The sequence below is a fragment of the Hemiscyllium ocellatum genome, chromosome 19 (assembly GCF_020745735.1).
Source record: "Hemiscyllium ocellatum isolate sHemOce1 chromosome 19, sHemOce1.pat.X.cur, whole genome shotgun sequence".
NCBI lineage: Eukaryota > Metazoa > Chordata > Chondrichthyes > Orectolobiformes > Hemiscylliidae > Hemiscyllium > Hemiscyllium ocellatum.
In genome coordinates, this window is record NC_083419.1 from 36,163,399 (window position 1) to 36,185,641 (window position 22,243).

The 22,243-nt window shown below is 38.5% G+C and overlaps 1 protein-coding gene across 2 annotated transcripts in view; it reads left to right on the forward strand.

Annotated features, from left to right (window-relative positions):
* The window catches only part of immp2l (inner mitochondrial membrane peptidase subunit 2), a 558,776-nt gene extending 554,405 nt beyond the window's left edge, over positions 1 to 4,371 (forward strand). For both annotated transcript variants that reach the window (XM_060839822.1, XM_060839824.1), the window contains one exon: positions 2,327 to 4,371. In XM_060839822.1, coding sequence (XP_060695805.1) covers positions 2,327 to 2,470 — 144 coding nt within the window. In that variant the 3' untranslated portion in view covers positions 2,471 to 4,371. The remainder of the gene's footprint in view (positions 1 to 2,326) is intronic.
* Positions 4,372 to 22,243: the final 17,872 nt, after the last annotated feature.

Sequence of the window (22,243 nt, forward strand, 5' to 3'; positions counted from 1 at the left end):
AACACAAGTGTTCTTAAGGTGTCAGTAAAGATCTTAAGTGAAGAGACTTTGATTGGACTTAACCAAAGCTTCTAATCAGCATAAATATATAGTATATTTCAGTTAATTTGGGACATAATAGCAGACGTATAGGAAATTATGAATCCAGTGGTGTTATAGCTTAAGATCAAAATCCACTATGGAGTAAATTTTGAGAGAATTCTAATATTAAGATTGTTTGATAGTGATGTTTGGTACTGACAATAGATCATTGTTTCACTTTTGATGCCCTGCATTAGGAAGGAGTTGTGGTCCTGAATTAAGAGGATGAACAGTTTCATTTCTGATGCTCAATACACTTTCCTTAGAAGGCAAAAACTTAGGGATATGGGCCATGAACAGCAGGTGGGACTAGTTTAGCTTAGGATTATGTTTGGCATGGATTGGTTGGGCCGAAGGGTCTGTTTGCATGCTGTATGACTTTATGGCTGTATAACAGCAAGCATTATGCCAAAGGCACTACTCCATATAAAGATTTTAACTACAGTTTCTTTATTATTCAGACGTCAATTCTGTCAAAGCTGAGAGTCTTAACTTGATGTTTCAAGGACTTTTATTGCTATTGCATTGGATCGATCATTGATTAAAATAGTAGCTGATGAGAAATTTAATTAGATATATATGAATAATAATTATTTTGAATGCAATAAATGTGATTTATGTGCAATGAAAATACTTTTCAAACTGAATATTAATTGTAATAATATGTTTTAAAATATTCAGCTTTAGAATTCAATATAACTGTAAAATTAATGAGATGAATTTTTCCCTCAGTCTTAAGTGAATGGCACCAGCCATTCATTACACTACACATACCCATAAGATTTTCTATAAGATTTTTACTGAAACTTACTGCAATAAGAGAATTAACATGACAGAACCACAAACATCTGATGGAGGAGGAGTGCTCCAAAAGCTTGTGCTTCCAATTAAACCTGTTGGACTATAACCTGGCGTTGTGATTTTTAACATGACAGATGTTTCATGTTTTCATACATGCAGTTTTTCATTATGGAATCATACAGCATGGAAACAGACTCTTCGGTCCAACTTGTCCACATTGACCATATTCCCAAACCAAACTAGTCCCGCTCGCCTGTGTTTGGCTCATATCCCTCCAGACATTTTCTATTTCTGTACTTGTCCAAATGTTTTTTAAATGTTGTAACTGCACCTGCATCTACTACTTCCTCTGGCAGTTCATTCCACATATGCACCACTGATAAAATTGTTGACCCTCCAACATGTCCTTTTTAAATCTTTCTCCTTTCGCCTGAAAAATGTACCCCTGGTTACCCCATCCTAAGAAAAAGACCCTTGCCATTCACCTTTTCTATGTCCGTTATGATTTTATAAATCTCAATAATGTCACCTATCAACCTCCTACACTCCAGTAAAAAAAATCCCAGCCTATCTTTATAACTCATATCTTCCATTCTGGCAACATCCTGGTAAATCTTTTCTGAACCCTCTGCAAATTAATAATATCCTTCCTATTGCAAGGCAACCAGAACAGTACATAGTACTCCAGAAGATGCCTTACCCAAGCCCTGGACAACCTCAACATTACATCCCAGCTCCTATACTTAAGGGTCTTAGTGTTGAAGGCAAGCATGCTAAATGCTTTCTTAACCACCCTCCACCTGTTACGCAAATTTCAAAGAATTATGTAGCTGAAGCCGTAGGTCTCTCTATTCTACACCATTACCCAGGACCCTACTATTCATAATATAAATTCTGTCATTGTTTTATCAAAATGTAATATCTCATATTTATCTAAATTAAACTCCATGTGCCACTTCACAGTCCATTGACCCAATTGATCAAGATCTCTTTTTAAGCCTAGATAACCTTCTTCACTGTTCTCAATATCACCAATTTTAGTGTCATCCACAAACTTACTAACCAAGTCTCCTGAATTCTCATGTAAAATCTGTTTAAAAAAAAATGACAAACCAAAGCAGACCCAGTACTGTTACCTGTGGAACACAGCTGGTCACAGGCCTCCAGTCTGAAAAACAACCTTCCAGCACCACTCTCTGTCTCCTAACGTCAAGCTAATTTTGAATTGAATTGGCAAGCTCTCCCTGAATCCCATGTGCTATAACTTTACTAATTAGTCTGCCAAATGAAGAGAGTCCTGTTTCAAGCATGCAAACAATGAAAAGCCAGGTTTGTGATAAAGGGAAAAAAACCATGAGACATTCTCACTACATACTAAAAGTGAATAGAAAAGAAAACGTAGCGGCAACGTTAATATTCATAAATTATGTTGTACATTTTACAGGTTTCCCTTGGACTAGTTCATGCCCGTGCTTCACACATCATCTGGCCTCCCAATCGTTGGATGAAATTACAAACAGATCTCCCCGTGGAGCGAAGGCCTTTGTTGATTGAGGGCAATGAATCGGTGGATGAAACGTCCATTTAGCACCGAATGAAGAAAGCAAGCTTCCAGCTTGAAATTGAATTGATCCAGTAGCTGCTGTAAAAGGAAGATTGCATTGTGTTGTTCTGTAGTGTTGTATATTCCATGCACTGGGCTTTCCCAAGCCATAAACACTTGTGTTCTACATTGCAAAATTCATTATTACACAGACTTTATTGAACACTTGCCATAATTTTTAGTTGTTTTTCCTGATGTGTTTTGAATGATTTCACTGCCTATTGAGCCAAAACTCATCTTGAATTTAGGATGAAATACAAATGAAAGAGTTAATTCCAGTGGAGACCTGGGAACATCAACTGCAGTTTTGCCAAGGAAGCCATTAATATACCCTTGATGTTATTGAGATGATGTCAGTCTAGAACCAATAGATTAGGGCCTGAAAATCTCTTATGATCAGTTTGCCAGCGTAAGTGTGGACAATTACAGTTAGCACCTTTCCTCACCTAAAACAAGGAATCTTGACTCAAACTTCTGGGAAGTTAAGTTAAAAGAATGTCATTTGCATAACTGGACCAGACTGAGATGCGTTTACGTTAAAAGCGCAGGGTCCTCTATCATGCAAAAGGCCAAACAAGTTTTGATCTTATATGTAATACAGGACCCATTCTGGTGAGAAAATGTAAGAAATATTTCTATTTTTGCATTCTTTAAAAGAGCTCAAAACATGTCCTCTGCACCTCATCCTGCCCATTCGAACTGGCATCTTTTTCATAGCACCACCATTCCTGGTGTAGGCAAAGTAGATGCATGATATGTAAACGGCCCACCGAAACCAAAGGTCCAATCTACATCTGCATGAATCCTGGTAGCATCAAGATCAGACCCAAATTCTGTCTTGGGCATTAAAGAAAACTTAGTTTCACTGCAGCCCCAAGAATATCATGGTCTGGGACTTTTGGGAGGATTTGGTTCAAGCAGACTTTATATAGAAAGTCATTTCATTCATGGCTCCTAGCTTAAAACCTAACTTAGAAGGAAATGACTATTTTCTCTCTCTGTACTGCTAATGAAGATCCAATTTGAAATGAATTGATGAATGTTTCAATCCAGTTCATCACGGCTGTAGGTTTGCAACTCACAAAGGTGTGGAGTTTACTATAAATTGGCATGCATTTTGGTTTCTTATAACAAGATTTAATTAGCGAGTAGGTAAAGTAGGATACTACTGTTGGGACAGAATTGAAAGAACCTTACTTTCTTTGAAATATGCAGCTTTGAAACCAAAGATTACTTAATATTGAATTGACATTGGGTGATACAAGGGAATAGATGCTCCATCCCCCAGCACTGACACTCTAATTTCCGACACTATTGCCACTGCTACAAAGTGTAACACTGAATATTTTTAATTTTTGTCACATCAGAGCAGATCTGAATTAGATTCCACTGCAAGATGTTTTTTTTTCCACTATTTCAGGCAACTACCCCATTCAAGTAAGATGTTTCTTCAGAGCTTAGAATGTTGTGACAGTGAAGGCAATATAAACAAATAAATAAGAATGAGCCCTTGCAATCTTTTATCAAGATAACCAAAAGCGTAATTCTTCAAACAGAAACTTCCTTGATCTAGCAGATTCTGAATGATGGTAACATTGAAAAGGATTTGCAGGCTTCTAAGTCATGACATTTTTTAGAAACAGAAGATTTGTGGCACAGACAGAAGTCAGTCAGCCCATTGTGCTCTGAGCCACCCAAGAATGAATTATGTGACTGAATTCCACTGACCATTCCTTGATCCACAATTATGTAGCTTGTGATATTTTATTCCTTTTTAATGGTTTCTATCACCCTCTCAAGCAATGAGCTTCAGATCTTCACCACCTTCTGGATTCAAAAAAATGTCTCTTTAAACTTTTCCCGTCTGTCCAACTATTACTTTAAATCTTTGTCCCTTCTCATATTTGACTGCCCTATTATGAGATCTAGGTTCTATCTACTACAATTTTTTATAATTCTATAATACGTTGTCCCAGCATCCTCCATTCAAAAGAAAATAATTCTAAGTTTTTCAGTTTTTCCACGTAACTAAAATTCTTCATTTCTGGCAATACATTTTAAATCTTTATATACCTGAACCAAAAGAATTTCATCCTTCCTATAATATGGTGACAAAGTCCCAGTAGTACTCTGTATGGTGTATTCTAACTTGTCCTTGATCAGAGTCGATATTTCTATAATTTGAAGCCTTCTTGATTTTGCATTATCTGTATTTTATTCAGTGTGAGCTCAATTTATTAATATGTTCTATTCTTTACTTAAAATTCACTGGATTGCCATGTATTCTCAGTGGTTCAACTATAAATCCATGAGATGTCATGGCAATCTTTCATACAGCTTGGAAAGATGCCAGGTTTGATCCCTGTAGTCTCAGCTGATGACAGCAGTGCAAGATCACTCTTAACATCACCCAGGGAAAAAATAACCAGAGCAACAGAAACCAGGATTCCTTATTGTCTCGCAACTCCTGCTGGAAGTTTGCATGTTGGATGCACCTATAATGAGACCGGCTATGGTGGTATTCTTGTGTTTCATGTTAGGATCTGAACTACAATTGTCCAATAAAGAAGGTCATACTTTAGACATGTCAACACAGCTAAATATAATTGTTCATAGATTTGTTCTAACTTCTAAAATGCAAATTTGACTTAAGAAGTAAACTCCATGGAAAGCCAGTGAAACCTTGAATGGCATTTCACATTAGGTCACAAAGGAGCTACATAGAAGCACTATGAAATTTTTTTGTGTTCCTTCTAAAACTGGCAAACTAAGGAAGGTGCATCAAATCTTTTATTCCCCTTATGAGAAAGTCAAGGCTAATGCAGATAAGATAATTACAGTTAAGATAATTGGTCTGGGACAGATCTCTTTACCCATCATAAATTTTGCAGAGAAACAAAGTATCTTTGTATTGTAATTGATATCAAATTATTTCTGGAAACTTTAGCAATTAAAGTGGTTAAATGGCCTAATGCTGAATTGCCCTATTCAAGTAGAGCAAGTGGGGCAGCACAGTGGCTCACTGCTGCCTCAGCGCCAGGGACCCAGGTTTGATTCCTGCCTCATGCGAACTGTCTGTGTGGAGTTTGCACATTCTCCCCATGTCTGCGTGGGTTTCCTCAAGGTGCTCAGGTTTTCTCCCCCAATCCAAAGATGTGCATGTCAGGTGAACTGGCTATGCTAAATTGTCCATTGTGTTTGGTGCATTAGGCAGGAGTAAATGTAGGGTAGTGGAATGAGTCTGGGTGGATTACTTTTCAGAGAATGAGTGTGAACCTGTTGGGCCAAAGGGCCCGTTTCCATAACCTAATCAAGAGTTATTCTAACCCCATTTTCCTACTATGTAGAGGTACTGGTCTTGGACTGGGGTGGACAAAGTCAGAAGTCACATAATAGCAGGTTATAGTCCAACAGGTTTATTTGAAATCGCACAAGCTTTCAGACCCCACTACCCTGTTCTGTATCTGTAAAATTTTCCATACTTTTCTGTTTTGACAGCATCACCTTGATAAATTGCCATGATCTTTCTATTTTATTTAATTTGTTCACTATTGAATTACTTATTACACTCACTCATGCACTCTCTCTCACACATGCGCACTCTCTCACATACACACACACATGTGCTCTCTCATACTCACACACTCTCTCAGGCACACACACACACACACACACATGCATGCACATGGGGTGAATCATTTTATCCAAATCATTGTGTTTATTTGCAGATACATTCTATTTTGTTCAAAAAACACACAATTTATCATCACAGTCAGTCAATATGACATCTTATAAATTCCAGCTTTCGGAATAAAACCAGCTTGATTCCAGGTTAAAACTCTGAGACAGATTCTGAACAAAGACTCATACCTACAATTCAGTGTCTGACCTGAGATGTCACCTTTTGTGTGTTCCTATCGCTCTGCCTGATTGTCATGACAGCACAGCACTGACATTGACTTTACGAATACCTTTCATATCATCTAACACTCTTGGTCACCTGTAGAGACATATTATCTGACACTCAACTCACACCAGTTGGGTGATCTTTTGAACTCTCTGCCCTTGATCTCTGCCTATAAACTCTGTGTCTGAGTGTCCTTCTCTCTCACTGAAGGACAAATAGACAAAATATTTTCCTTGGGGTGGGGGAGTCCAGAACTGAAGGTGTTAGGCTTAGGGTGAGAGAGGTAAGATATAAAAGATATCTAAGGGGCAACGTTTTCACGTAGAGGGTGGTGCGAGGATAGAATGAGCTGCCAGAGGAAGTGGTGGAGGCTGGTACAATTGCAACATTTAAGAGGCATTTGGATGGGTAGATGAATAGGAAGGGTTTGGAGGGAAATGCGTCAGGTGCTGGCAGGTGGGACTAGATTAGGCTGGGATATCTGGTCAGCATGGAACAAGTTGGACAGAAGGGTCTGTTTCCATGCTGTACATCTCTATGACTCTATGACCTCACAAAGGGCCTATGCTCTGAAAGCCTGTGTGATTTCAAATAAACCTGTTGGACTATAACCTGGTGTCATGTGACTTTTGATTCTGCCTTTTTCCTTGGATTGAACTGTTCTCAGACAGGGAGAAGGAAACATAGGACCACCAATTCACTCTGCGGTAGGGAAGTACATTTCCTTTAGGTTGATCATGGACTGGTTTGCATACTTGCCATCAAACTACATGATGTATGGTAGTGAATTAATGTTCAAGGGAAAAAAAACTAGTTTTAAATTTAATTATGGTCTTTTCAGTAATTAGAAAACTAAGATTAACCATTTAAATGTACCAGGTAAAGTTTCATAAGTTTATCTAATATGTTAAGTATATGGTCAATTGTTTGAAACTCTAAAATTGAGGCATATCAATTTTGGAAACAGAATAATCGAAGGTATTTTGTTTGAAGATGTAATATTGAACAAAGAAGGAACTCTGATTTTACTTTGCCCAGAGCTCTATGAAAGACCTTGTGGCACTTATGGATTTTATAAAGTGCTTTGTACCAGGAAGTTCATGCAAAATAATGTTATCTCTTATCATCAGTCAGAGTTAGGAAATTTTGCAGCCATACTTTGATATTTTTAGTACTCTTACAATGGTATTTTTGAAATAATTGATATTTTTAATCTCAATTTAATGCTATCAGATCATGAGCATATCCTTGGCATAATGAAAGTTGCCTTTTCTTTAAGTATTGCTTAAAAGTACACATTTTGCAGATGCTTTTCATCTTGCATTCGTTGAGATAATTTGCAATATCAATTTTTTGGGAGTGAGGGAATGAATATAGAAACTGTAAGAGAGGAGAATGGTGATTAGAAGCATTGCCATGGAAAATGCACCAGCTAATAATGATTGGCAGTTAAGTGCCAGACCTTGTTTAAATTTTAAAGCAGGCAGGTTCACTCTGATTAGACCCGGCACTGTCCTAAGACTGAACCACCGAATGTGTTAAAACAGGCACAGTGCATCTACATGTTTGTTCTGTCATTCCTACGTATTCCTATCCTGTGAAGCTTCTAGTACACAGAAATGTCCCATACTGCAAGTCCAACTAACAATCTTTAATCAATAGTCAGAGTAATGCTTCACTTACTTAGGATTATCCAGCAGGATATTCCTCTCCTATTTTTAAGTACACATACATGGAAGCAATGACCAGTACACAAAAAGTGATTCACAGGGTATGCAAGAGGTGTTTGCCTATGTTTACAAATGAATATTGAAAGTCATTGCAATTCTTGGAAACTTCATCAATTGTAAATAAAAATGTGAAAACAAACTGATGTTTCATTGTTGCGCACCATTCTGCTTTAATATGTTTGTGAAAAATATCTATGATGGTATACAGGTAAGTATTACAAATTAATAACCCAGATGTTCTGAGGCAGGTAGTCATTGGAACAACATGTGACTGAAGTTATCTGTTGGGTAGAGATGGAATCCTAAACACAACAGACTGCACAGGAATTGCCTGGGAAATTAAAGATCTAATTGGCAATCCTACATCTGGAACCCTCTTAGAAAACCCTTAAGATCAAAGAATTTGGAGGCTTACAGCTCTGTTAATAGTTATCCAGGAAAAGGTACATGATTAAAAACTTAGTTTTAATACCAGGATAACTGTTAAGATGACCTCCCAATTTTCAATTTACCACCAGCGCTCCTCCCCTAATCGATCACCATCACCCTACCACTCTTGCCTCCCCCCCATAGCACTTACCTGAGTGTCTGGCCCTGACACTATCATGCCTACCAGCCCTGACAACTCCTCACCCCAAACCCAAGCAACTTCTTTGACCAGTGCAACCCCGATAATCCATTCTTCCCACTGCAAGTCACAAGGTACAATCTTGTGATCCAACAGTGAAAAAATCCCCAAAAAAGACACTAACGCTACCCATGCTGTGGCAAGATTAATTTACTTGAAAAGCTCTTTGAAGATACTAGATTCAAAGACATTATAACAGCCATTATAATGAGGTCAGCCAGATGGACCTCACTGAACATGAGTTCCCTGATTGGGGCTGTTAATATGGTCCAATTAGGGAGTCTTGGCTGACAGACATAAACAAGCATGTCAGAGGTTCTGTTCACTTGAGGAGTTAGCTCTAAGCGAGCTGAATCAGTGTCAACAACTCTCCGTGTCAATAAGGGGTGAGTTGGTGAAGGCCTAGCAGCCACTGTGGAGTAATTTCAGTAGCAACAAGAGGAAACGACAATCCTGATGAAATTCGCTTCCAACAGTCACCTTTGAGTTAGGGTAAGTATTTCTGACGTCATGTCATTATTTGGGAAGTTTGACTCATTTGATCATGCCATAGAAGACTGGGCCCAGTAAATGTGATTTTTTTTTCTGGGCTAATGACATTGGGGCAGATGAAAAGCAATGATTAATTCTCTTGAAAGCTTGTGGACCCACAGCTTTTTCAGTTATTAGGAGCCTAAGTTTCACTGAAACCTATCAAGAGCTGGTGGATTTAGTTAAGAAATATTACAACCCAAGACGCCTTTAATTCTGAGGTGCTATCATTTAACCTTGCAGTCTGAGAACCAGAGGAATCCCTACTGGGATTTTTGTCACAAGGTTAAGACAACTGAAAAAGTGTGACTTTTGTTTAAGTCTTAATGAGATGTGAGAGAATGGTTAGTACATGGGAATACTGATGTAACTGCAAAATCATCTGCTAGCTGAAAACCAACTGGACTTCAAACAGGCACTACAACTGGCTTCATCATTGGAAAATGTGACAAGTGGAGCATTTGAGTTGCAGGGTATTCCAATGGAGGTGGACACCTTCAGGAGTACTACTGAGCTTAGGGAACACCACTTGAGTGAAGGTAATTGCACAGCCTCACTCAGGACATATACTGAACAGAGGGACTCTAAGTCAGCCCATAGCAAAACCCCAAAACAAAACCAAACTTCGGCCAAATGGTAAAACGTTTTCTTTGGATCCGGGCCAGAAGGCCAATGTAGTTGCTGCTAGTATGCAAACTCAAAACAGCAAAAGAGTTCCACCAGACCTAAATTGAGTAAGTGAGCTCATCAGCCAGTATCCAGGCAAGTGCACACTCTGGAAAGTCCATCTACATCTGGTTTGGAACAGTTACATTGGTTCTGATTCAGATGTTGCTAAGCAATCAAAATAAGCATCTGGTTCTAATGAAAGCCACAAAGTCACAGAATCAAAGAGATGTACACCATGGAAACAGACCCTTCTGTCCATTTTGTCCAAGATTGACCAGATATTCCAACATAATCTAGTCCCATTTGCCAGTATTTGGCCCATCCTTCCTATTCAAATACCCATCCAGATGCCTTTTAAATGTTGCAATTGTACCAGCCTCCACCACTTCCTCTGGCAGCTCATTCCATATACACACCACCGTCTGCATGAAAAGGTTGCCCCTTAGATCCCTTTTACATCTTTCCCTTCTCACACTAAACCTATGCCCTCTAGTTTTGGACACCCTCACCCCAGGGAAGAGACTCTGTCTATTTTATCCTATCCATGCCCCTCATGAGTTTATAAACCTCTATGAGGTCACCCCTCAGACTTCAATGCTCCAGGGCACACAGCCCCAGACTATTCAAAAAACTCAATCAAGTTTGTGAGGCATAACTTCCCACACACAAAGCCATGTTGACTATCCCAAATCCCTTTCCAAATACGTGTAAATCCTGTCCCTCAGGATTCACCAACTTGTCCACCACTGATGTCAAGCTCATCGGTCTATATGGTGATATCTTGAAAAATTCCATATTACAGAGGAGGAAGTGCTGGATGTCTGAAAATGCATAAAAGTGGATAAATCCCCAGGACCTGATCGGGTGTACCCTAGAACTCTAGAGGTGTACCCAGGGATTGTGGCTTGTCCTTACCACCTTTCTTAAACAATGGCACCACGTTAGCCAACCTCCAGTCTTTTGGCACCCACCTGTGACTATTGATGATACAAGTATCTCCGCAAGTGGGCCAGCAATCACTTCCCTAGCTTCCGACAAGTTGGACTGAAGGGTCTGTTTCTGTGTACCTCTATGACTCTGTAATGGGCCTGGATTGTAAACTCCAAGTATACTTCCAATTTTTTTTTCTCTTCAGCCACTCTGGAAAGAAAATCGTACTATCAGCCAGCATTAGTGATTGTTTTGCTCCAATATCTTTATCTTTATTAGTTTAGCTCTTTGAGTAACTAATAAGAAAGTAGCTCTCCATTTGAACTAAAATATTCAGAAACTCCGGTGGTCTGATTGTCTATCAATGATAAATTCTTCCTTTATCTGACTATCCTGAAACTTGTATCCCTTCTGAGGTGGTTCTGAGGAAATACATGATACAGCTCTAAATTTAATACCCATCTCTTCTCCAGATGCTCTTTTTCCTATTGCTGTTATTGGTCTCCCATTTAAATTCTAGTCAGTAGCTTTAATACATCCAGTTTTATTACAAAGGAAGGACATTGTTTTCTTTATTTCACTTTTAATTTCCAGCCTTTTCCTTTATTAATGTGCCATGGTTTTGTTTGCTACCTAAAAGTAATACCATTTCCACTTATAGATTTTCTATTCTTCCAATTTCATTGTTGACTCCAGTATGACTATCTTACTTTTTACTCTAACATTTTCAGCTCTGATCTCCAGCATCTGCAGACCTCACTTTTTAACTCCAGTATGACTATTTGCCTGCATGTAACTGTTTATGTGAGATATCAGAGCTGACTGCCAGAATTTCAGTTTTCAGATCCTTGATGCTCATCTCAGTAAGTCTTAAGATTGCTGGAATACTATTGTGTTAATCTTCCATAATCATGATATCTCTCACATTTTCAAATTTCTTCTCTGAAATCATTGATGACATTTATTTTACTCATGCAAATTCTACACGTGTATTATTAGGTTTCTTTCCGATATTCCTAAGTTTTAAGGAATAAACTTTAAGAATACGCCCATAAGCATCGAGTATTGCTCTTTTCACAAATCTCCCTACAAATATATCCAAATAGAGTCAAAAAGAATTGTGGGTGTTATGGGCAGAAGCTTGGAAGGACAGTTCAATGTCCCTGTCTACAAGATCCATTGAGGTGATTCCTTTTGGCTTGTCAGTTCCTACTGCTGCTTTATCTTCCTTTTTCAGCTGCTTTCACTTTCTTGAAGGAGGTACAGGTAATTGCTTCATACTTGTAATAGCTTACAAATGCTGAGGGTAAGCAAACTGGCTTTCTTCAGGTTTGGGGTATATAATTATACTGCAAAAGACTTTCTTTTCTGGAGGTCCAAAGGCTTTTGACCGAAGATTCACCCCCAAAAACTGTTCAACTACCTGGGAGCCAATCAAGTTGTTGTTGGCAGACAGCCAGCCTTTGACATTGATAACTGGTAACCATTCCACAGACCAATCAGCTGCTTGTTGTAAGCCGAATCTCCCTTTGTCTACAACCCCAGCTCCAGGCTGTCTGTAGTTCTTCCTCCACCACTTCAACAAGTGGCAGTGTAAAAAACATTTACAGTGAATGTGAGGTAACTTGTTTTTAAAAACTGCAGCAATCCCTTCCCAATCTTCAGTTTTAAAATCCGTCCTTTTCCTATTTCAGTCCACAATCAAAATAGAGAAAAATATAAAGATACTGTCTTTACACAGAATTGAAAACCGAAAGCCTATTGACCTGTACTTTGCAATCCAAGTTCCCACATAATGATCATTATATATCTTAAACTTTTAACAATATCTGTGATGTAATATGTGAATTATTTGTTTAAATGTTTTTGTGTTGACATGCTAACTCTCAGATAGACTTTGAATACCATATTAATTCATGCAATGGCACCATTTGCTTGTGAGTTTTACCTCAACGTAAAATAATAGTAGGTTCTGTAGGTTGCTAGAAACACTGTAAACTGGCTGAGAACACATGGCGATCCATTACCTGTATCACAAGTCTCTGGCAAACTCAATTTTGTGAACAACTCATTTAAAATGTAAATGGGTCATTTTGTGACAGTACAGGACATTGGTTAGGCCACTTTTGGAATATTGTGTGCAATTCTGGTCTCCCTCCTATGGGAAGAATATTATGAAACTTGAAAGGGTTCAGAAAAGATTTATAAGCATTTTGCCAGGGTTGGAGGGTTTGAGCTATAGGGAGATGCTGAATAGGCTGGGGCATTTCCCTGGATGTGCAGAGGCTGAGGGATGACCTTGTAGAGGTTTATAAAATCATGAGGGGCATGTATAGGGTAGATGGACAAGGTAATTTCTCCAGAAAGGGGGAGTCCAGAACTAGAGGGAAAAGGTTTAGGTTGAGAGGGGAAAGACATAAAAGAGACCTAAAGGGCAACCTTTTCATGCAGAGAGTGGTGCATGTATGGAATGAGCTGCTAGAGGAAGTAGTGGAGTCTGGTAAAATTACAATGGTGAAAAGGCATCTGGATGGCTATAAGATAGGAAGGGTTCAGAGGAATATGGGCCGAGTCCTAGCAAATGGGAATAGATTAATTTAGGATATCTGCTCAGCATGGACGAGTTGGACCGAAGAGTTTGTTTCCATCCTTCACATCTCTATGGCTCTCTGACCTAAGTGATGGTTATGAAACCTTTTATGTTGATTTCCAGCCATTTGCCACGTGGATCATGAGCAAGAAGCAAAGAAAATTATTGCTGCAGGCTGATTGCACTTCTCTAAAAAAATCTATTTGGAGTGGTTGCCATGATTCTATTGGTATTGGAGTTGTTTGGACAGATGCAGGACGCAGTTGGACAGATGCAGGACGCAGTTGAACAGATTTTTTGCTGAGTATTTATGTTGCACTGTTTCTGGCAAGGTCTTCTATTTTAGAATTCAGCACTGTCCATCAGACTGCTTCATGCGATGATTGTGTAATCTGAACAACACCCATATGTTATTCACGGTCAAGTTGCAATATGTGTTGCTGTAACACTCTTGGATAATTGCTTGAGTTCTGCGTAGGATACAGCTGTCATCAAACAATGTGAGCACATTGAATACGCTGTAGTATTTTGTCAGGCATCTTGAGATTTAGGTACCATTTTACTTTCTGCGGTACACTGTCACAAATTCTGCCATCAATTCCTCTCATGTAACAAGATTCACAGTTGTATGTGTGAAATCATCACATTCACATCTCAAATTCCTTTGCTGTTGGTAATACTCCTGTGATAGTTCTATAACTACTGAATGTGCATATACTTACAAAGAACCAATGAGATACTCAATCTCAAAGTTCTACTGTGACGAAATTCTGTCCACCTTTAGAGGCAGAGAGGTCAACGTTGAGCTCCTGAAACAGATGGCAATGTAGTCAATGCTTGTTGGTCAGTGCAGAGAGTGAAGTTTCTACAATAGGGGTGCATGTGCCAAAGTGTATAAGCATAAATCGAGGTAAGTGCTTCCTGCTTGTTCCTCAAGTATTTGTATTCAGTTCCTAACAGAGGGTATGACACTTAAGTGATTGCCATTTGCTTCCTCTAACATACTATGCAAGTTCAATTTCAGTTGCATTTCCTAACACATCTGTTATAGCTTGCATTTTCATATGTAATAAAATGTTGGGATGCTAGCTTTGCCTTTAACATGTCCAATGTTGTTTACTGTTGCAATGCTCCATTTCCATATTTTGCACAGCAGCTTCTGAAAAACTTCTGCGACTTTTCTGTATTTGGATAGGAATTTGTGGTAAAAGGAATGATGTCAATTCTTTCATGTTAGTTAAGGCTATTCTTGTCGGCCGGCTTCACTCCAGCTGCTGTCACTTTGTGCCTAGGGAACTCAATGTTGTGAATATGCATTTTTCCCGATTGAGCATCAACATGTGTTTTGTGAGTCAAGTGAGCATCACTAATAACTGCTGATTTTGTTCTATTTTGTCCCTTCCATGAATAATAACTAAGTAGTGTGGATAGGTTTAGTAACCTAAAATTTGCTGGGTTAGTAATATTTAAAATGAAAGCCTGGTCTTTTGAAAAGTCAATGGTTTGATAATGATGATCTAATGATTAGAAAATCACTGGTCTTAATGTTTATATGTCTAAAAGAATATGTGTGTATAAAGCAAGTCTCTTCAACTCAGCAGTAATGGACAGGAACTCTGAAAGGCTGGCGTCTTGTTAAAAACAGACCTGGTAGTGTGGACTATTTATCGGCTAAACAGAGAGTGTTTGATCTCAGAATTCTGCTGTGTAAATATCATATGGCTGATTAGGTCCTTAAGCATGACAACAGTATGAGCAATAAGCCTGAAATCAAAGTTTATTAAAACTAAAAAAAAAGCCTCTTTCTGTGAAAACAAGCAAGTGACTTCATGAGTAATTGATCAAACCAGTCATTGTAGATGACACATTGTGTTAGTTTGCCAGTGATCAAATTAATCAAATTGCTGGAAACTGGACAATGTCAAAGTTGGAACACACAGCCTGTCTAAATGGAAAAGAGTATAAGAAAGGTTCCCTCAGAGCAATAGTGAGCTCGCTCAGGACAAAGTAATCTCAACAGCAACAGGAGATTGCAACAGAGTGGACTCTCACCAGTTTCAGTCTAATCTTTGGATAAGTCCATGTAAACTGGGTCACTTGAGATTGTAAACCTTGTAATGTATAATTATTATTGCACCATTTAGTAGTGTACTTTGCTTTAATAAAGAACAATTGGGTATATCCCATTGTTAAGTGAGATTGACTGAGAGGAAATATAATACATGAGAGTAAACTCGCAAGGAAAAATAAGTGTGCTTGTAAGACCTTTTATAAAGATATTAAATAAATTGGTGCAGACAAATGTAGGCTATTTACAGTATGAAACAGAAGAATTAATAATGGAGTACAAGGATATACTTTGGTTCTGTTTTTATAGAAGAAGACATAAATAACTTCCCAAAAGTGCTCAGGAAGCAAGGATCTATTAGGAAGGAGGAATTGAAAAAAATAGTACTAATTAAAAAAGGTGGTGGAGCAATTGATTTGTTTAAAAACTGATAAATCCCCAGGCTCTGCTAATCTACATCCCAGGGTACTAAAGGTATAGCCAGAGAAACAATGGGCTAACGCAAAATTCTGTAGATTCTGAAACAGTCTCTGCACATTGAAGTGGGGCAAATGTTACTCCACTATTTAAGAAAGGAAGTAGCAAGAAATCTGGGAATTACAGATCTGTTGGCCTACCTTCAGTGGTAAGGAAAATGCTGGAATCTATTAAAAAGTATGTGACAACAGGATACTTAGAAAATGCCAACAGCATTACACAAAGCCAGCATGCATTTGTGAAAAGGAAATTGTATTTTAAGTTAAGTGAGTGGGCAGATGCAGCATAATAGGATATTGTGAAGTTATCCACTTCAGCATGAAAAAGCGAATAGCAGAGCTTTATTTAAATATTGATAGATGGGGAAATGGTGGCATACAAAGGACCTGGGCATCTCTATACACCACTCACTGAAAGCATGCAGTTGCAGCAAACAAATAGGAAGGCAAATGGTACATGGTCTTCATTGTAAGGCGGTTTCAGTACAGGAGTAGGGCGTGTCTTATTACAGGGGAGATGTCTTATTACAGCTCGACACTTCAGCCGATGAAGCAGCAGTGCTCCAAAAGCTTGTGATTTTAAATAAACCAGTTGGACTATAAATTAATATCATGTGACTTATGACTTTGCAGTTCTTCAAAGCCTTGCTGAGACCACAACTAAAGTCTTTTGTGCAGCTTTAATCTCCTTATCTAAAAAAAAGATATATTTGCAAAAGACGGAATGAACAAAGTGCAGTAGACTGATTCCTGCATTGACAGAATGTAATATGAGAAGAGATTGGGTCAACTGACTTCACTGGAGTTTAAAAGAATGAGAAGGGGCCTCATTGAAACTTTTAAAATCCTGAAATTAAAGGGCTGAACAGACTGATTGCAGAAATGATATCCTCTGTAGCCAGGGATATCAGTAGAAGGGTTCACCACTTCAGGATATGGGCTACGTCATTTTTGATTAAGATGAGGAGAGATTTCTTTAATTAGAGTATGGTGAACCTGTGGAATTCTCTGCCACAAAAGGCTGTGGAGGCCAAGTCTCTAAATACGTTCAAGAAAGAAATAGATAGATTAGTAGAAACTGAACATGTCAAGGGGTTTGGGGAGAGAACAGGAGTATGGCACGAGGATAGGTGATCAGCCATGATAATGTTGAATGGTGGAGTGGACTCAGTAGACCTAAATGGCCCATGCCTGCTCCTATTTTCTATGTTTTAAATTGATCACAAATTAACTTATTGATCACTGTATCAAATTTATATGTAGCATATAGGAATATAGGAACAGAAACAGGCCTTTCAGGCCCTCGAGTCTGTACCATCATTCAATGAGATCATGGCTGATCTGTGGCCTAACTCCAAATAGCTGCCTTTGGCCCTTATCCCTCAATACATTAGCTTAACAAATGCTTATCTATTTCAAATTAACGACTGATCCAGCATTCACTGCTGTCTGTGGCAGAGAGTTCCAAATTTCTACCATCCTTTGTGTGGAGAAGTGCTTCCGAACATCTGTCCTGAATAGTCTGGCCTTAATTCTCAGACTGTTCTAGATTCCTCAACAGTGGAAATAGTCTCTTTTTATCTACCTTGTCTTTTCTTGTTAATATCTTGAAAAGATAAACTTCCAAATTCAAGACAAAACAAGCCTAATTTGTGCAATAATTTCTTATAACTTAACCCCTGAAGTTCAGGTAACATTTTTGTACACCTATGTTGCACTCCAACCAACACCCTTCCTAAGGTGAGCTTGCCAGATATGCTCACAGTACTATTGCTACAGCGCAGTCATGTATTGTTTTATGAGCTCACCATTTCCCTGGCATCTCCAGCGGGAAGAGTATTTCTTTAACCTGAAGTATGTGTCATGAACTCTTGGTGATGTATTAAAAGTTCACATGTCTTCTGTGAGCTGTTCAAATACTGACTGTGCTTCAGTTCCAAGGCTATGGATCGTATCATCTTACTGTGGGTTGTCGCTATCTGTGGATCATCCATACCATTAGGGCCAAGGTTTTGAACCACGAGATCCATTGATCCCGTGGCATGCATAGATCTCTCTGTGAAGAAGGAAGAAGTGCTGGAACTGGTAAGCTTAAAATGTCTTCCATTCTCATTGTCAGATATTGTGTTTCACACCTCAGAGACATTCAGAGATAACTTGCACCAGGTTCCGTGTATGAACAGGAACTTTATTGCATTGTTTTTTATAATGTCTGCTTTTTCATATTTACTGCCTGCATCTGTTTTTCTAACCACAGCCGCAGGCTTGACTCACAGCACACAGCACAGTGAGCAGTCAACATTCACACCAAACAAACAATTGACTCCAAAAGCAGGCATGGGTAGGAGCTTAATGACAGGGTAGAGAATAGCTGCATCAAGTAGCATTTGACAGACTGATGAAAACACATTCCCTTTTCTACATGCTGCTTGTGGTTTATAATTCGACTTGTGTCATTTGGCATGAGATGTTTACTTTGGGTGACTCTTGTAGAAACGATATTCTAATATTTGAGGAACAAATTTAATGCAGTTTTATTGTGTTATTATTTGTGTTCATTCTTTTGTTTCTTGGTAGTATTGAGTTTTGTACTATCAGTGTTCAGATTTATTGCACAATTAATTATGTTTTCAGTATTTGATTAACCAGTTTGACAAAGCTGTAACTTCCTCTTAAAATAAAACTGCGGTAGATTATTGCAACAATGAAAGGCAGGGAGACCAAAACACTGTACAAATGGTGGAAGCGGAATGTCCACAGGCTCAATAATAAGTCTCTGCAGGTGATCAAAGGTGTGAGACTAATGAGTGTTGACTGAAGTCAACATTAGGGCAAGGGGCACCCGTTCCAATGACTGGAGTCACATTAACAAAGGTAATTTGAGACTCATTTTCTTGGATTTCTGAGCTGTACTAAATAATAGAATATTGCACTACAAAACTGCATTGTGGTTATTGTCCAGCTAATAACAGAAATTTCCTCGTACTATTTTGAACAGGGAGACAGAAATCCTACAGCCAAATCAAGTTCCATGTTATTTTCTTTAAGTTCCAAAATATTTCTGTGTAGATTCTTTGTCTGAATATAAAATTAATTGTGAGTTTAATTCTGGGATTCCAATTAAGAAAGCAAGTACTTAGGTTTATGTAACATTCAACTTGACATCCCAGAGCACTTCATAATCAATTGAGCATTTTGAAGGGTATTTACCGTTGTGATGTTAGGAAAGGTAGTAGACAATAATGGTACAACAAGGTGCGACAAACAGCAATGAGATAAACAACCACATAATCTATTTTTGTGGCGTTGGTGAAGGAATAAATATTGGCTAGGATAACCTCCTCTTTGAAATGGTATCATTTGCATTCACTTGAGGGAGCTGGTATCTCATCTGAAAAATAGGTTAATAAAAAAAATTCTAAATTTACCTTATACTTCAATGTCTTTTGACACATCTGTGCTCTTTTCCATAATATATGTTTCTCAGTAAATTCAATTTTGAAGTATGATCTTGGTTAGGATCATTCATACAGATCCAGTTAATAATAGTCCAGGAAAATGGCTTGAAATGACCTGAATAATTGAGCCCTATTCCCACAACAATTTACTTTTTAATCTCAAGAAATATAGTTTAAATCATATTAGAACTTAAGCAGATGAGATAGTTGTTTCAGATCATACTTATACAGCAGTTTTTATTTCTGCAATTGTCTCTGAAAGCCCATCTTTTGAAAGATGGAGATTCAGCACATCCTTGATTCGAAATCAAAGGTTCATAGGATTTCTCCAAAGAGAGAAGGTTATTGATTCATTGAGTTCACACAGCTATTGTGTATTTCGGATTCTGTGTGGAAAAATGACTAAGATCACTCTCAGGGGACAAGTAATATGCTTCACCTTAACCCGAGGGGGAGAGAGAAATTGATATTGAATTCCTTTCTCTCCCAAGGTGCAGTAAGACAAATAACTTGGACATTAATTAATCAAGTCTTGCAAGGTGAGCTGCCCACTGACAGTTAATTTTCAGATACTTTTTGCGTAGTTGTAGTTTCAAAACATACTCCAACTTAGAAACTTTTTTCAACAACTTTGAACATCTCTGGATCAATGACAAAACGCAAGATGGGTAGCTGTGCTCTTTTTCTCCAGGGGTTTGCATGGAACCTGCAGGGTGTGATTTTGAGCACGCTTATTTCAATAACAATGAAAACAACCCACATCCATTTTGCACATTTACCACAGAAAATTTTCAAATGGTGCTCGAGGCACAGGGTGAAAATGGGTGCTCTTGGAGATTTTGAAGTGATCAAAAATTTGATCAGAGAAGTGATTTTTTATTACAGATCTGAATGGAGTAAATCAATCTGGAGATGCAGGGCACTTAAGGTGAGAAATCTGGAATATTTCACCAAGCCTGGCTACCAATGTGGTGGGACTGGGAGGAGGGGCTTACATAAAGGGCCAGAGGTTGAAAGAAAGCGAGCGGTAATGTCACAAATAAATGTAAACACAAGAGGTGACAGTTTTAAATTTGAATAGCTGGATTGTTGTGAGTCAAGGGCATGAGGGATATGGCAACATCATCCCTCCAGGTTCTTGTTCAAATCGCACAGCATTCTGACATCAAAATATATTACTTTTGCTGTTGAGTCAAAATCCTGAATCTCTCCAACAAATAGCACTGTCGGAGTGCCTTTGCCACACCAATTATAGTGGTACAAGAATGTGAGTCATCATCACCTTCACCAGCTAGAGATGGATAATAAACATTAGCCCAGTCAGTGACATCTTTTCCCAAGAATGAACTTTTTAAAGCTTCTTTGTTTTCTTTCTTCATTTATTGATATGACCTCACAAATCTTCCATCACCTATTTCTGACATATAATTCAAAGCCCTGACAGGACGTATTTAAATTATATTCACATCTGAATTTATGATTGTTGAATCATATTGTACAAATGCCTGTGGGAATTTACATCTTTCTTCAACTAAGGAGATTGTAGGGCAGCTTGCCGTATGCTCGAGGAGAAAAATGAAATGCAAGTTATTAATAAATTAGAAAGCAGTTAAAATATGTCAGCAAAAATAGATTTTAAAAGCCTGCATTTTGGACAATGAAGACAAGGTTGAAGTTCCTTGAGGTATTCCAGACTTCTGAGGTCCAGAGCTGAAATGATATTTGCATGAAATGAAAGAGAGCTAGAATTGATGTTCCCCTGATTGAAGTACAATGAAAGCTGAGACATTGACCACCATACGGAGTATCACAGCTTGGTTTGCAAATATTATCTTGTAGTTGACAACCACTACCACACTCAAAAGGATAGCCTCCAAATGCTGCATGAGGGTCTGTGCCAAGTTGGATCCAAACTCTAAGATCCTTCTCAGTGATAAACTACCGTCTGGTAGGCCTATCAATGCATTAGGCTTTTTGGTGAGCATTCTTGTCAGTGTTGTCCCAAACCTTGCCACATCGAAGCTTTCATTGAAGTCCCCTGCAGTAGAGCTTCATATTCAAGGGAGCTGATGCACAAACTGTCTCATTCCTGTGTTTTGGCTGTAGCCTTTTTATGCCTGGTGACTGACCAAATTCTATACTCTACGTCTTAACGTATATGAGTTTAACTTGGTGGATGTATTTGTCCTTGCAAGTAATGGTGACCCTTCTTCAGTAATGTGGTGCTACTTTCTCCCTCCTTATGAGGCTGCAGTGGCTAAGCAAGTGGCTCATTCCCTTGATTGACCTAATCAGACAGCCCCAGATGAGAAGTGCCCAGACCTTGGACTAGTGGCTTATATTTCCCTACTGTATTATCCCATTTCCCAGACAAAAGTTGATAGTTGGGAGGATAGGTGGCAGATGACATTCAACCCAGAGTAGTGTGTGCTGATTGGCCTTGGTTGGAAGAACACTGAAAGACAATATAAAATAGGGCACACAATTCTAAAGGGACTGCAGGAGCAAAGGGATCTGGGTGCACAGAGCATTGAAGGTGGCTGAACAGATGGAGAGAGCAGTAAATAAAGCAAACAGTGTTCTCAACTTAATTAATAGGGGCATAAAGTACAAGACCAACGTGATGATGTTGAACTTGTACAAGACTCTTGTTAGACCTCACCTGGAATATTTTGTAGAATTATGGATGCCACATTGTGGGAAAGATGTAAATGCATTGGAATGCAGATGTGATTTACTTGAATGATTCCAGGTATGAGAAACTTTCGCTA